Source organism: Carassius carassius, chromosome 2, assembly GCF_963082965.1.
Source record: "Carassius carassius chromosome 2, fCarCar2.1, whole genome shotgun sequence".
Taxonomy (NCBI): Eukaryota; Metazoa; Chordata; class Actinopteri; order Cypriniformes; family Cyprinidae; genus Carassius; species Carassius carassius.
The window spans coordinates 25142594-25157113 of record NC_081756.1 but is presented as its reverse complement, the minus strand read 5'-3'; the positions used below and the strand labels follow the sequence as shown (position 1 = coordinate 25157113).

Sequence of the window (14520 nt, the reverse complement as noted above, 5' to 3'; positions counted from 1 at the left end):
GCATTTCAAAATATGATCAAATTAAAAACAGTTATTTTAACAGTTATATAATAATATATTACCAAATATTACTTTTTTACTATAATTTTTAATCAAATAAATGTAGCCTTGGTGAGCATAAGAGACTTCTTTCAAAAGCATACTATAGATCCATGTGCCCTTCATGAGTGCAAACATCTTGTTCCTCATCATGACAGTCTATGTAAGTGTTTCTATGCAATATATACTTACTCTTCAGTAATAATGTAGCCAAAGTCTCCATCATGTGGACTTAAATACGCTGCAACATTCACTTCCACTTTTGCACCCTTCTTTTCCACCTCCTCTTTCTCCATGGAATTGTTTTGTGGCTCATTTCCTGGTTGAACCTCTGGTTTCGCTTCCGGAGACCCATGCATCCACTGTTCTACCTCAGCGTCCACCAGTGGCTCTGTCTCCAAAGTGTCCGGTTCCAATTTCTTCCTCACCAGGTCCAGATCTGTTTGTGTTGTCCGGCTCTGGACATTCTCCAAACTAGCCCTCATTGGGCTTCTGACATTTGGCTGGTCAACGTACCCCAGAAAAGGCTCTTCTGCTTGGGAAGGATGCACAGATCCAGGGCCAGCGTTACGATCCAGGAACTCCAGCAGCTGGCTGATAAAACCTTTGTCCTGGAAATAGAAAATTAACCTGGGAATTCTATTGACTTTATCACAAAGATATATCACGAGTCACATGGCCCTGTGTATTTCCATATATTACCTCATCATCAGATTTAAGGGCAGTGTCTTCTGCTTCTGTAAACAGAATTTAATTTATGGTAAAGATTGTAGTTCTTGATTGATCACAAATTATTCTACTTAAGGCCTGTAACTGGGATTTTAAAGCATGTGTAACCAGGAACTAATCAAATCTTTATCTTTGTTAAGGGGTTACTACCTTCATGTGTGATGTCATCTGCTTTCTCCATCTGATGTAACCCTTGACTGGGCTCTCTCTTTGCCTCCACTTCATCCTGTGTGGCTTCTCTACCTTTGACCCCTTCCACTCCATCCACCACCTGCAGGGCCTGGGTGATGACCTTGGAGAGCTTGTCCAGGTCCTTTGGTGTCAAAGTATCCACACTGACGCTCTGACGTCCGAGTTGGTTAACCACTCCATCAATGAACTTCTCTGAGAGAAAACAGGAAAGAATAGAAGGATAGAATCTGGTAAAGTATTTTGCAAGTCTACAAGAACCACCCTGCTCAAATTTGTATGACCCCCTGTTTGATTAAAAAAGTATAAGCTCATAATATATATATATATATATATATATATATATATATATATATATATATATATATATATATATATATATATATATATATATATATATATATATGTATATAACTCATCATGGAACTGTCAGTGTTTGTGTGCAGTCCAATAAATGGGATAATTGCTCAGCACATTATGCTTAATTCATCTGACATAGGTATTTGGAGCCAGCCTGTGTTTCTCATCTCTACCCTTAGTCTCTTTCTTAATAAAGGTATTTTTTGTGTGTTTTTTGGGGGGTACAAATGATCATAATGATATTAATGTTTCCTCATTCACTTTAGACTGATCCTGAACATGGATAATTATAATGCAAATACTACAATGCATTAAATGAGTTTGACTAAACATAATATGAGAATTTAATTCTTTATTTGTTTTTCCTGGCATCTTTTTTTAATGCATATAAAAATATTTATGTAAATATACAACATACACCTCTGGAAAAAAAATTCCACTCGAAAAGATCACTCCAATCTTTTCTTAAATCAGCATCTCTAAATGTATGGCAACCATTCCATTCCAGTGTCTGCTGAATTCCAACACAGGCATACTGTACCTCATTCTGCTTAATGAAGTACCGATTAGGTGATCACCTCAACCAAATCTTATTTAATGATGAAAAATATAAAAAGCACTGTTGTGGTCATGAATATCCTCTTTTAATGGGACCAGCTGGATCGCAAAAACAGTGTTAGTAGTAACTCACTAGTTACTGAAATCAAATAATAATGATTGACCATGCCAAAAGAGTTGAAAAGAAAAAAAAATGTTGAGGAAAAGAAGGGTTCAATTCTGGCTTTACTGGCAGAGGGATACAGTGAGCGTCAGTTTGCTTCCATCCTTAAAATTTAAAAGACAGCAATTCTTAAGAACAAGGTCAAGCTGCAGACATTGGGGACAACAAAGCTACAGACTAGCAGAGATGAAACCACTCTCCACTGACCGGGATGACCGCCAACTTATTTGAATGTCACTTAACAACCGTAGGATAGCATTAAGTGACATACAAAAAGAATGGCAAATCACAGGTGGGGTGGAGTGCATGGCAAGGACAGTTTGAAACAGGCTCCTAGAAGCAAGGCTGAAGTTGTCAAAGCTAGAAGAAAGCTCTTCATCAATGAGAAGCAAAGAAGTGCCAGGGTGAGCCAGACCAATTGGACATTCTCTGATGAGTCTAATTTTCAGTTTTGCCCAACATCTGTTCATCTAATGGTTGTACAGAGATTTGGAGAGGCCTACAAGCCACAGTGTCTCACACCCACTGTGAAATTTGGTGAAGGATCGGTGATCTGGGGGTGCTTCAGCAAGGCTAGAATCTGGCACATTTATGAAGGTCGCATGAATCAAGCCACATACAAAGTCGCTTTATCCAAAGCAACTTACAGTGCATTCAGGCTATATGACCTTTTGTGCTGCTAACACAATCCTCTAACACTGAGCCCAGGAACAATGACATGACTTCCATTGAAAACATCTGGAATGTGATCAAGAGAAAGATGGATGGTCACAAGCCATCAAACAAAGCCAAGCTGCTTGAAGTTCTGCATGAGTGGCATAAAGTCACCCAACAGCAATGTGAAAGACTGGTGGAAAGCATGCCAAGATACATGAAGGCTGTGATCGAAAATCAGAGTATTCCACCAAATACTGAACTCTTCCTAAGTTAAAACATTAATACTGTGTTGTTTAAAAATGAATATTCACTTGTTTTCTTTCATTACTTGAGGTCTGAAAACATTATTTATTTTCATTATTGAGGACTGAAAAAGCCTAATTTTTGTTATTTTGACCAGTTGTTTTTTTCTGCAAATAAATGCTCTAAATTATGTTCATTTGGAATTTGGGAGAAATGTTGTCAGTAGTTTATGGAATAAAACAGTCAATGGTCATTTTACTCAAATATATACAGTACCTGCAAATAGTAAAACCAGTGAAACTGATAATTTGGCAGAGGTCTCTTATTTTTTTTTCCAGAGCTGTGTATATATATATATATATATATATATATATATATATATATATATATATATATATATATATATATATATATACAGTGTGTGTGTGTCAAGTCAAGTCACTTTTATTTATATAGCGCTTTAAACAAAATACATTGAGTCAAAGCAACTAACATTCGTTAGGAAAACAGTGTGTCAATAATGCAAAATGATAGTTAAAGGCAGTTCATCATTGAATTCAGTGATGTCATCTCTGTTCAGTTAAATAGTGTCTGTGCATTTATTTGCAATCAAGTCAATGATATCGCTGTAGATGAAGTGACCCCAACTAAGCAAGCCAGAGGCGACAGCGGCAAGGAGCCGAAACTCCAAGGAGTGTGAGTGTGTGTGTGTGTGTGTGTGTGTGTGTAAATGAATTCTTAGCAATGCATATTACAAATCCAAAATTAAGTTTTGATATTTTTTTTATGGAAAAATGTACAAAATATCTTCACAGAACACGATCTTTACTTAATATCCTAATGATTTTTGGCATAAAAGAAAAAAGGATAATTTTGACCCATACAATGTTTATATATAGAAATATATATAGTAGAAGGATTAGCTCACCATCTACTGAACTGAGGGCCTCCTTGTAAGCAGGGTTGCTTGTTGAAGATTTGAAAAACAATTTTTCGATTTGGGGCTTTGGAGGTTGCTTGGAAGCTCCTGGCAGTTTTTCTATTTTGGTATCAGAAGTGTGCTGGAGGCTGAAGTAATGCACCTTTCCCTGTGTTTGACCTTTACCAGGATCTTGTGCTCTCATGGGCCCAGCTTGATATTGCTGAAGCTCAGCAAGAGGGACACCAGTACGATCCTGCTCAAAACCAGTGAAGTATGATCGACCTGGGGGAGGCTGTTCCATAATGGCCGGGAGATCAGGTTGGCCTTGTAGGAAGAAGATGTGGGGCAAGGGAGTCTTCTCTTTGAGCTGAATTACACCTTTATGATTACGGGGCCCATCTCCCTTGTACTATGGTTGAAGAATAAATATGTAAACAAATCAATAAATAAACAAGGAATTTGGCATGCAAAACAGAAACATTCCTCTTACCAAACCTATAATATACATATAGTTAATGTTCCCTCACATTTCAGCCACCTGAACTTTGACCTTTGATGTAAATAAATGATGCACATTTTAGGTTACCTGTTTTTTTTTTTTTTTTTTACTGTGCTGTATAAAAAAAAAAAAAGTTACACAGAACATTTCAATTCTTTATAATAATATAATATAATATAATATAATATAATATAATATAATATAATATAATATAATATAATATAATATAATATAATATAATATAATATAATATAATATAATATAATATAATAAAAAAAAAAAAAAACATGAACATGTAAATTCAATTACAGTTATCTAAAACATACCCATGTAGTAGAATTTGCACACTACTACACCTGTGTGTAACTGTAAATGTCTCAGAGTTTTGTTAATGTTCTGTACTCATCATCCCCTATTTCCACCATTTAATCAAGCCACTCTTCTTTCAAATATGATGGCGTTTTATTTCACGTTCCGTTTGCATTAGCTCTCGTCTTGAGCTATTTCGTCCACGACCATTCAGTCCCCATCAGGGACTGATTTTGCGCACATCATTCTCTTTAAGCCATGTATCCTATTTTAATGCACATTTTGATGGAATTATGACTAACTGACTAATCAGTGGACCGATCCATTCCACAGCATCTGAAATGTTATGGTCATTCTGACATCACTGAACAAAGTCTGTCGTCAAAGTATTTCTGTATAATTGCCTCCCAGAAATGTCTTAAATGACCAGTTATTATATTCTCCTACTTTTCTTAGTGATTTATAGTGTCAGTTTATCAAGAAGTGACAATTTTGTTCTCTTTGACTCATTGGATGGAAATGATACATATGGTACCAATTCGATAAAATTGTAGTTAACTTCAAGAACAGTTGTTTGGTGATGGTTTTTGGGTACCAAGCAGGTTGAGTCTTTTTACATAGTAGCTATGTGCTTATCTGACAGTTGTCTAATGAAGTGCTGAGCAAGTAGCAATACATGTCGATTTTTGCAAAACGTAACTTTCCACAGCATGTACAGTGCACTGGTTAGAAGTGCATTAAAATAATGCATTTAGTAACTACTATATTTCATACACATCCAAAATGTATCCATGTATATGTGGTAGTTCTGCCCAGTTGTTTACAGCCTCAAGCTGAAGATTTACGGACACTTTTAAAGACAACTGTCATATAGCAACTATGCATCAAAATACTTCAAGTAGTATGTGAGCAAACAGAACTATTTATATAAATAGTTGGAGATTCACCTTCCAAAGCACTTGCTGCCCTTGAGGACTCTGTTTGAAGGTGGCAACATCAGAAGGCAGGAAACCTTGAAGGTACCTCTCCAGTGTCCTGCTCACCTCTTCTTTCAGCTTCCTGTGCCCATTGGGAATACTTATAATACAATTCCATGTTTAAAAACAGATAAACCGATTTTAGAAGATAAAAAGTGTCTAGAACACAAACATGTCTTTATCAGATTATTACTTTACTAAATGGTTCAATTTGTCAACATTAGATTCATTCACTATTGATGAAAAATACTTTTATGGTATATAAATATAGTATATTTATAAATTATAAATTATTTGAAGACACCAGGTGCATAAACTAATGTTAACAAATGAACTTGTTGTCTTATCAACTGCTGTTACATAAAAAGACTAAACTTGAATTAATAAAACATTGCAACAACAACAACTACTATAACAAAAGTTTTCATAAACTCATTATTGTCATGGATGCTAAACGCAACAGAGGATTTAGGAGCTCACCTGGAATTGCCATTGAAACGAGAAAAGGTGTTTGTAAATCCTTCAAGAGGAACCTTGGGTAGTTGTGAGAGCTCTTTGAAGATTACCTCCTGAGTTGTGTCATCCTGCCAAGTATATCCTATAATAAAATGAACATAGAGGACCATAAAGTGGCATATACATAAACTAACCGGATTATATTCAAAGAAACCCCGCTTACACCTTGAATTGCTGACATTTCAAAATGCATTACAAAGACCAGACAAGAGAAACTATTTTAAGTCACTATCACGGATAAAGCACACTGCTGCACTTTGCCCACAAGCATTTAAATATCTTGCGGCTGATATTATATATGATATATTACTGTATATATTTATATGACCTTATACAAAGTATTCATGTTAATTAGTCCATATGTCTTCTTGCAGACTTAAGACTTGCGCAGTAATCAGAAGAATTGGTTTAAGTACCTCACGTATACAATCATTCATTCACCTGAATTTACCATTTAAAAAATTGCCACGCTCTAAAGAATGTAAAAAAATAACAAATCTCAGGTTGGAATCCATAACAACACTGTCTAAATTCCAGGGAGGAAATACATAAATAGAAAAACACCAAAATGACGCATTAAATCCTATCTTGTGCATTCTGAAAACGTGTTCATCCAGCTTTCATGCAAATGTCACCGAATCAGACATAGTTGAGATTGTTCACCACACTAAGGGACACAGGTATGCGGTGATTGAATGGATGAATGGGAGGAGTGTCATTAACAAGCCACAGATGCAGAAGAACGAATAAAGATCTGAAGAGCATCTCCTTAAACCCCTATAGATGTGACCTCATTAGCCTTCCACCAGCCTCCGACACTCAGTCCGCTAATCTGTTTTCTTGGAAACATGATGGGTGGGGTTGAGAAAAGGGGCAAACAATGTAAATCTCTTATTTACATATATCGCTAAAAAAGGCAGAGATATAGTGGGCTTATAGTGGGGCCTTGGCTCAGCTAAATATCATCATCACCATGTATTCTTCTATCCATCACCGAATAAAATCTTGGATGAAGGAGAGAAAATGTCACATTACAGATGCTGTGCCTTTTTGAGGGATCCGAGGATGCGTGTTATTAATGTAACACAAAATATATAAAAACAATTTTTAAAGTTAGATATTTTTTCAATTAAATGATCAACAAAGTGTTTGCTAATGAAGGTTTTTCATTCAATGAGATAAAAATGAATATCATGACAAGTTGATTTTAATAAACAGCTGACAAAAATATGACAAGAGGTTCAGTGCCAGTCAGAATGTGCAAGTCACATTATGAATACACTTAATCCATAACACACTCAATAACTAAAGCATAAAGAGACTACTTATTAAATACTGTATTATTAACATTTAACATGTTTGAATATTTGATTTAATTTTGCACAATTTCATCAACTAAAATTGATGTCCGCTAAAATTAGACGCCATTTAAAAACGGACTAAAATGAATGAACATGACATTCTGACTAAACTTAATGGATATATTCAGCAAAAAACAAAACCGACTAAAGAAAAAAACTGCATAAAAATTCAGTGAACAATGTCAGAGAAATAGCAAGCATGAGGATAGCTGAGCATTTGTGTTACATGAAAGTGACATGACATGTGGCCAAGTATGGTGACCCATATTCAGAATTAATGTTCTGCATTTATCCCATCCAAAGTGCACACACACAGAGCAGTGAACACACACACCGTGGACACACACCCAGAGCAGTGGGCAGCCTTTTTTTGCTGCGGCACCCAGGAGCAGTTGCTCAAAGGCTCCTCAGTTGTGGTATTGAAGGTGGGAGAGAGCGCTGTACATTTACTCCCCGACCCACAATCCCTGCCAGTACAAGACTCGAACCCACAACCTTTGGGTTATGAGTCTGACTCTCTCTCCGTTAGGCCATTATGCCACAACTTCCTATGTTACCATCAGCATTTACCCTCCAAGGAAACACACATATTACAATGGTGTTACTGTCCTGTCACCCAGAGTGCTACACCCTTTTGTCTCAGCAAAGGTCCACCTCATTAGGTCTTAGATGGAGCCTGAAATAATGTGCTATTACTAATTAGCAGACTGGTCATTGATGTCGCTGCTATTGTGTAGGGGTGACGATGGTGGGGGTTTCTTCCAGACATCTATTGCTTTCTTTTTTCTTAGAATGCCATGATCTTCAAATATTCAAATCCCTTTTCAGCAGCAGACATGCCTTACATTCTTTGTTGTGACTGGCTCTTGGTTGTGTGGGTCAATATGCAAATTGGAGCACAAGTTAATGTAGAACCATCTTCCAATTAGTGAAGCTGACAAACATTGATTTTAATTCTGTTCATCACGAATTGCCTAATTTATTGTGATAGTACAATAGCATAAATTAGGCAACTGGGGCAGGTGCGCTTTTCCTGGATTATATGGGATTTCCATGGTATCTTCATGCACTAATTATTTCAACTCAGGTGGCACATACCACAAATACGATACACCCTGATATCCCATGATTTTAATATATGCACAAATATATATATATTGTTGTTGTAAGCCCAAGTCGATTCTCTAACCTAGAATTTATTTGCCAAAGTAACTCATTTTAAATGCATTAAATGGTGGTACTGACAATCTATTTGATTGAAATTCATTTAATTGTAGCAAAAATGTTATTTTTTAAATAACTAATTTTAATTAACAAAAACATTTTTACACACAACCCTGTTACTACATGATTTTGCTCCCTTTCTAAAAAAAGAAAAAGAAAAAGAAAGTAACCTTCCATAAAAGCCTTTAAAAATTGCAGAATGGTAATTAATTTAGAGATATTTGCAGTGTTTGCCAAATTTGAATATCTGGTTTCTGTTAAGCCCTGAATTTTTAGTAGGCTACCTTCTTATATCGACAATCAAGGATCTGAGATTTAATATTCCCTATATAATTATTAGGCATGCACGGGAATGTTCGGCAACCGAATAAGCAAGGGGCCTAATAAATTGTACCAAACAATGACATGACGCGATCAAAGAGCCACCAGCGAAGAGTGAGAGATGAGCACTCTTTATAATGCAACAAACACATCAGCAGCATGGAAGCGTTTACAACTTTCCGAGAAAGATGCAAAAATCATTACAAGCACTTCGATGAGAAGAGGAAGATTGTTGCTGGTTTCTGTATGATGACTGAAATCGCGAAATGGTATAATACTAAACAATTAGTAAATAAACTGCAGAACAGTATGTTTTCTAATACACGCACTAATTATGTATTCTGACAGCGCTGCACAAACTCATGGCGGATCTGCTTGTCAACCAGGGTTCGTAGTTCAAAAGTGTGAGGGAAATCTGCACTGAAACACACTTCCTCGTCTTTTGCTCAGTCACATTTTTATGATTTTTTACAAGACATGATACAATGCTATACGTATGATGTATTCGTAATGAGACTCATTTATAAATCTGCTGTTGTCTACAAAAAAAAGGACTGAGGTCTTCCTGCGAATTTCAGCCAAAATAAAAGTTGAGAAAAAGCAAGAACTCCATCAACATTCATAAATGTTAGTATTGTAATTTTACTGCTATTTAAAATAAAAAACAATAATAGTGATAATAATTACAACAGCTCTGTTAATACATTTATTGTAACATTCACACATAGTGGGATCTGTAATATTTTCTAATGTTTTAAAAGAAGTCTCTTCTGCTCAGCTAGGCTGCTTTTATTTGTACAGGAAAAAGTACATGCCTGATTCAAGAAGGGGGTCTGATGGGCAAAAATTATTATTTTACTATCTTATTAATTTAAGTTAAATAGTTCTTTGTTGGTATAATGTCTGCTAGAATGTTAAAACATGTTCAGTGCTAAATATTTTTAAATTGTTGTTTTGTAATAGATTTTTTATTTGAAAAGCAAGACAAAACAGTAATTAATTTGTGAAAAAAAAAGGCAAAATACATTAAAAAAAAAATTGTGTTCGTTATTCGGCCTTGAGCCCAGTGTTTCATTTTGTTCAGTTTCTGCTTTGGCCAAGAATTTACATTTCGGTTCTTCCTAAATAATTTTGATAAAAGTTCATAATTTTTTTGCCTCCTTTGCCAATCTACTACAAAAGCCATCTTCATTGGCCAGAAAATAACAAAAACAGAAAACTCTGCGGCAATGTGTAGACAAGCATCTGTTTAGAAATTTCTCGAGAAGAGAGCTTCTGGACAGATTAATACTTGGTGACTGTCTTGAGTGAACCCCATGCAAAATGATGTGAACTCTGCAGAGCAACAGATGCAGAAAGATAATTTGATTTTCTTAAGCCCTCTATGGAAAAGAGAAGCATGAGAGCTCTGTAAAAACTGTTAATATTTACTGTACTGAAAATCACTTTTGAAGAATAAAAAAAATAAACACATAAAAATCCCCAAAACTAAATTCAAGTAATTGTAAATCAACAAATTAATACAGATAGTTTTGTTAATACAAATGTTTTGCAAATATGTACAGGCAATTAAAAAAAACATATACAAGATATGCAACATATACAATATACAAGGACACATATGCTTCTGCTGCATTAAATTACTGATTGCACTAATTACAGTACCAACAATTTGTTATTTGGAATAACAATATGATGGCCCCTGTTTGCAATGCTGGTTTTACCAGCCCTTCTGACAGTTAACTTTGAGTGTGCCAGGGAGAAATATAAGCAAATTGTAGGACTCATTATTTAGCATGTTGGAGGGCTTACACACAGGCTAACAGGTACCAATCAAATGTGTTTTTCACAGCCTGCTCTGTCAAATTGTGCTTCTCTCAAACTATCAAACAAACAACACATATAAATACATTTGTAGCATACCCAAGATTGCTTGGCAGAGCATAACATTTTCCCAGCATACATTGTGGCTGCAGAAATCTAATTTGTTGCCTTACTATTGCTGTTGAATTGTACTGTTTTGTTATGCATTTGTGTTCTCCTGTTTATTTGTGTTTTCATGTTATTTGTTATGCCACTTGCAAGTTTAATAACAATGTTTTCGTCCTACGTGCTAGTTAGCATAGTTGTGCAAAATGTGCCAGTTTATTATTCATAATGTCATGTCTTCCACTTTCAGTTCAAGCTGTAAAGTTAAAGTTTGTGTGTGAATTAAATACTGAGCTCCATATACAGTAACTGTATTTGTTATGGACCTACAGTTCAGCACAGCATCTAACAAGCTGAAAACATGACCATCTAATAGTTACTATGGTGGAACGGTATCACATTACTGTGGAAAGAAATTTCAAGTCTGTTGTAAAGCAAATGAGGAGCTGTTCGAACATCTCACTTGCACACAAACAACCACACAGGTGTCATGGATGGCTTTAGCAGAGGCTAAGAGGTATACGTCAAAAATGTAGTGCGCTACTGCAGCCAGTGTCCCCTGCTCTCTTTTTTATCTGCCTTTCTCACTCTTGTTCCCCTTTGTCTCACCTCTCGTGGGCCATGAGAGATAGAAGCTCTAATGCACATGTCAAGGTGAATCAGTTTGCTTCGCTGAACTTCTATCTGAACATGGAGTTTCTACTTGGATGACAGTAAGGTTAAAGGTCACAAGTACGCCTGGAGGGCCATGTTACACATCTATACACGTCTCACAGCACCAGTGTCTCTTCATACACCTTGTGTTGTTTTACCTGAACCCCCTGCCAGAACCTACATTACTCAGAAATCAGGTCCACTATATACTTCTAATGAACAAATCTGTATATTTGCAACTATTCTGGAAAATAAAGAGTCACTGATTGTTGAAAGTACTGGATGTATTGTCACATAAAACTGTATGAGGAAAAAAAAATCTTTTGAGATGGAGTATCTGTAATTAAGAATATGTACTATATTATTTAGTGTTGAACAGAATACAAGGACCTTGAGACACGTTTTTCAAACTATTGAATTGGCACTGAATCTTAAAAATGTAATGCCCGTGGTGTAAGATGTGTGACTAACACTAAATAGCCAAAGATGTCTGTCTTCATATTTACAATTTAAAAAAATAGTGTAGAAGGAACACAACACATCCTTTGTTAAAAAATAATAGCCTGAAGTCTACCTCAGACAGACTGCAAAATGGATTGTTATGGACTGTTAAAGACCAGTAATATGGCTAAAAACAAGCAATTTATTGACTTCATAAGCATAATTTTGGTCTTCCTTAATAATATGACTTTACATTAGGGCTGTCGATTTAACACGTTAATCTAATTAATTAATTATGGAAAAAAATAATATAATAAAAAAAATTTTGCAATCAGCGCACCAACCCCTTCCCGGCCCACATACTTCAATTTTGATTTCTAAAGCAGCATCAATGTACTGCGAGCACAATTTGGAATGCAAACAGAGCTGTCGACTCTCTATACTGTAGCTCTCGTGGTACTTTGATGTCAAACACCGAACCGTGTGCATAAAGCCGATTCAAGATGAACACACCACAGTTGTTGAATATGATGCAGAGCAAAATCTCACTGGTCTAAAGTCATTCTATAGTCTATAGAATGCAGTTCCATACCCCTAAAATTCAAGAGATTGGGGCGAAAATGCCCCTATATGAGATTTTGTCTCATATTTATATCATATGATATAGTTAAGCAATATCACACAAGCAACAAGTGCAATATCACAATATCACAGAGTTTTCTTTATTTTCATGACTATGAAAATTGTAGAGTCACACTGAAGGCATCAAGGGCTATTTGACCAAGAAGGAGAGAGATGGGGTGCTGCGCCAGATGACCTGGCCTCCACAGTCACCGGACCTGAACCCAATCGAGATGGTTTAGGGGTGAGCTGGACCGCAGACAGAAGACAAAAGGGCCAACAAGTGCTAAGCATCTCTCGGGGAACTCCTTCAAGACTGTTGGAAGACCATTTCAGGTGACTACCTCTTGAAGCTCATCAAGAGAACGCCAAGAGTGTGCAAAGCAGCAATCAAAGCAAAAGGTGGCTACTTTGAAGAACCTAGAATATGACATATTTTCATTTTTTTGTAATGTCTATAATTCAATATGTAATTACACATGTGTTAATTCATAGTTTTGATGCCTTCAGTGTGAATCTACAATTTTCATAGTCATGAAAATAAAGAAAACTCTTTGAATGAGAAGGTGTGTCCAAACTTTTGGTCTGTACTGTATATATATATATTAGTGGTGGGCATAGATACATTTTTTTCATCTAGATTAATCTCACTGTGATCTTGAAATGAATCTAGATTAATCTAGATTAAAATGGCTCATTCGAATTCTGCCGAAGGCATTCAGAATATGTGTGTTACCCAAATAAAATTGACAAACAGTAAGTCTTTGAGAAGGGGTTTATCAAGCTAGGTGGTGCATTAGAAAAGGGCTCATCTCCTGTTTCCAAAATGCATCACAAAGTGCTTGAAAAAGCTGTAAACTAATTCCACATTGCACAAGGTGCAAACAACCTTACGCCTGTTTCACACATACTCCGGTCTGCAGTGCGTATGCGTTGCATATTTTTTTACGCACCCATGTTAACGGTTTCCAGTTGCGTTCCAGGAGTGTTGCGTCTGCAGCAGTACAGCGATTGTTTACGTACCGAGTAGCGGACTGCAAACGCGTCCTGTGTGAAAGCACATCAAGCCCATGCTGCACCACATACATAACGCACACGGACTGCATACGCACTGCAGTTTTTTTGAGCATAATTTCCAGGTTGATATTTTGACATATTTTGGATGTATTTGTCGGCACAAGAGCAAAAATAAGCAAATTCGATGTTCAAGTGTTTTGAGACGCCTTTCTCTGCGTGAGCCCTGAACACCAGAACACCGCGAGTACTGAATTGGGCTCTTTCACATCTTTTTGTTTGTTCAAACTGCGATTTGTATTTGTTCAGGTGCATGAGGGACTTCGAGGAGAACTTCGCAGAAGAGAGCTCGGTTCAGTGTCGCTGTCCGTGATACGCGGCTCTCTCTCTCGTGAAAAAGATAATTCATTAATAGCTTTCTACTCCAGGAGACATATGTTACTTCCCATTAAAGACACACTGACCATGGTTGAAGATCAAAGGAATGGCACGATGTATTAAGAGCAGGCTGTTTAAATCCAGGAGCTGGGAAATCTAAAGAACATCTAAAGACAATGGCATGAAATATGGGGTAGCTCACAGCAGGGAGGGCTATCAGTTGTCGTGATGGACCCCTATGACAAAGAGAGAACATTCTTGCCGTCCGGTCAATGGCGTCGATTTAATGACATTGTGCAGTGTGTGGTGCCGGCTTCACAAATTGTGTGATTTAAACGCGTGATTAAGAGAATTGTGAGTCGATGGCATTGATGTTCTCTACATCTATCTTCCTATCTCCCATTCTCCTGTGAGGA

At 36.5% G+C, this 14520-nt stretch overlaps 1 protein-coding gene across 1 annotated transcript in view; it reads right to left on the bottom strand.

Annotated features, from left to right (window-relative positions):
• LOC132107251 (receptor-type tyrosine-protein phosphatase N2-like) overlaps positions 1-14520 on the bottom strand; it is a 223739-nt gene that overhangs the window by 169219 nt on the left and 40000 nt on the right. The window contains exons 4-9 of the mRNA XM_059513490.1: positions 6126-6243; positions 5616-5727; positions 3867-4269; positions 919-1152; positions 742-776; positions 232-650 (exon numbers count right to left, since the gene is read on the bottom strand). Coding sequence (XP_059369473.1) covers positions 232-650; positions 742-776; positions 919-1152; positions 3867-4269; positions 5616-5727; positions 6126-6243 — 1321 coding nt within the window. The remainder of the gene's footprint in view (positions 1-231; positions 651-741; positions 777-918; positions 1153-3866; positions 4270-5615; positions 5728-6125; positions 6244-14520) is intronic.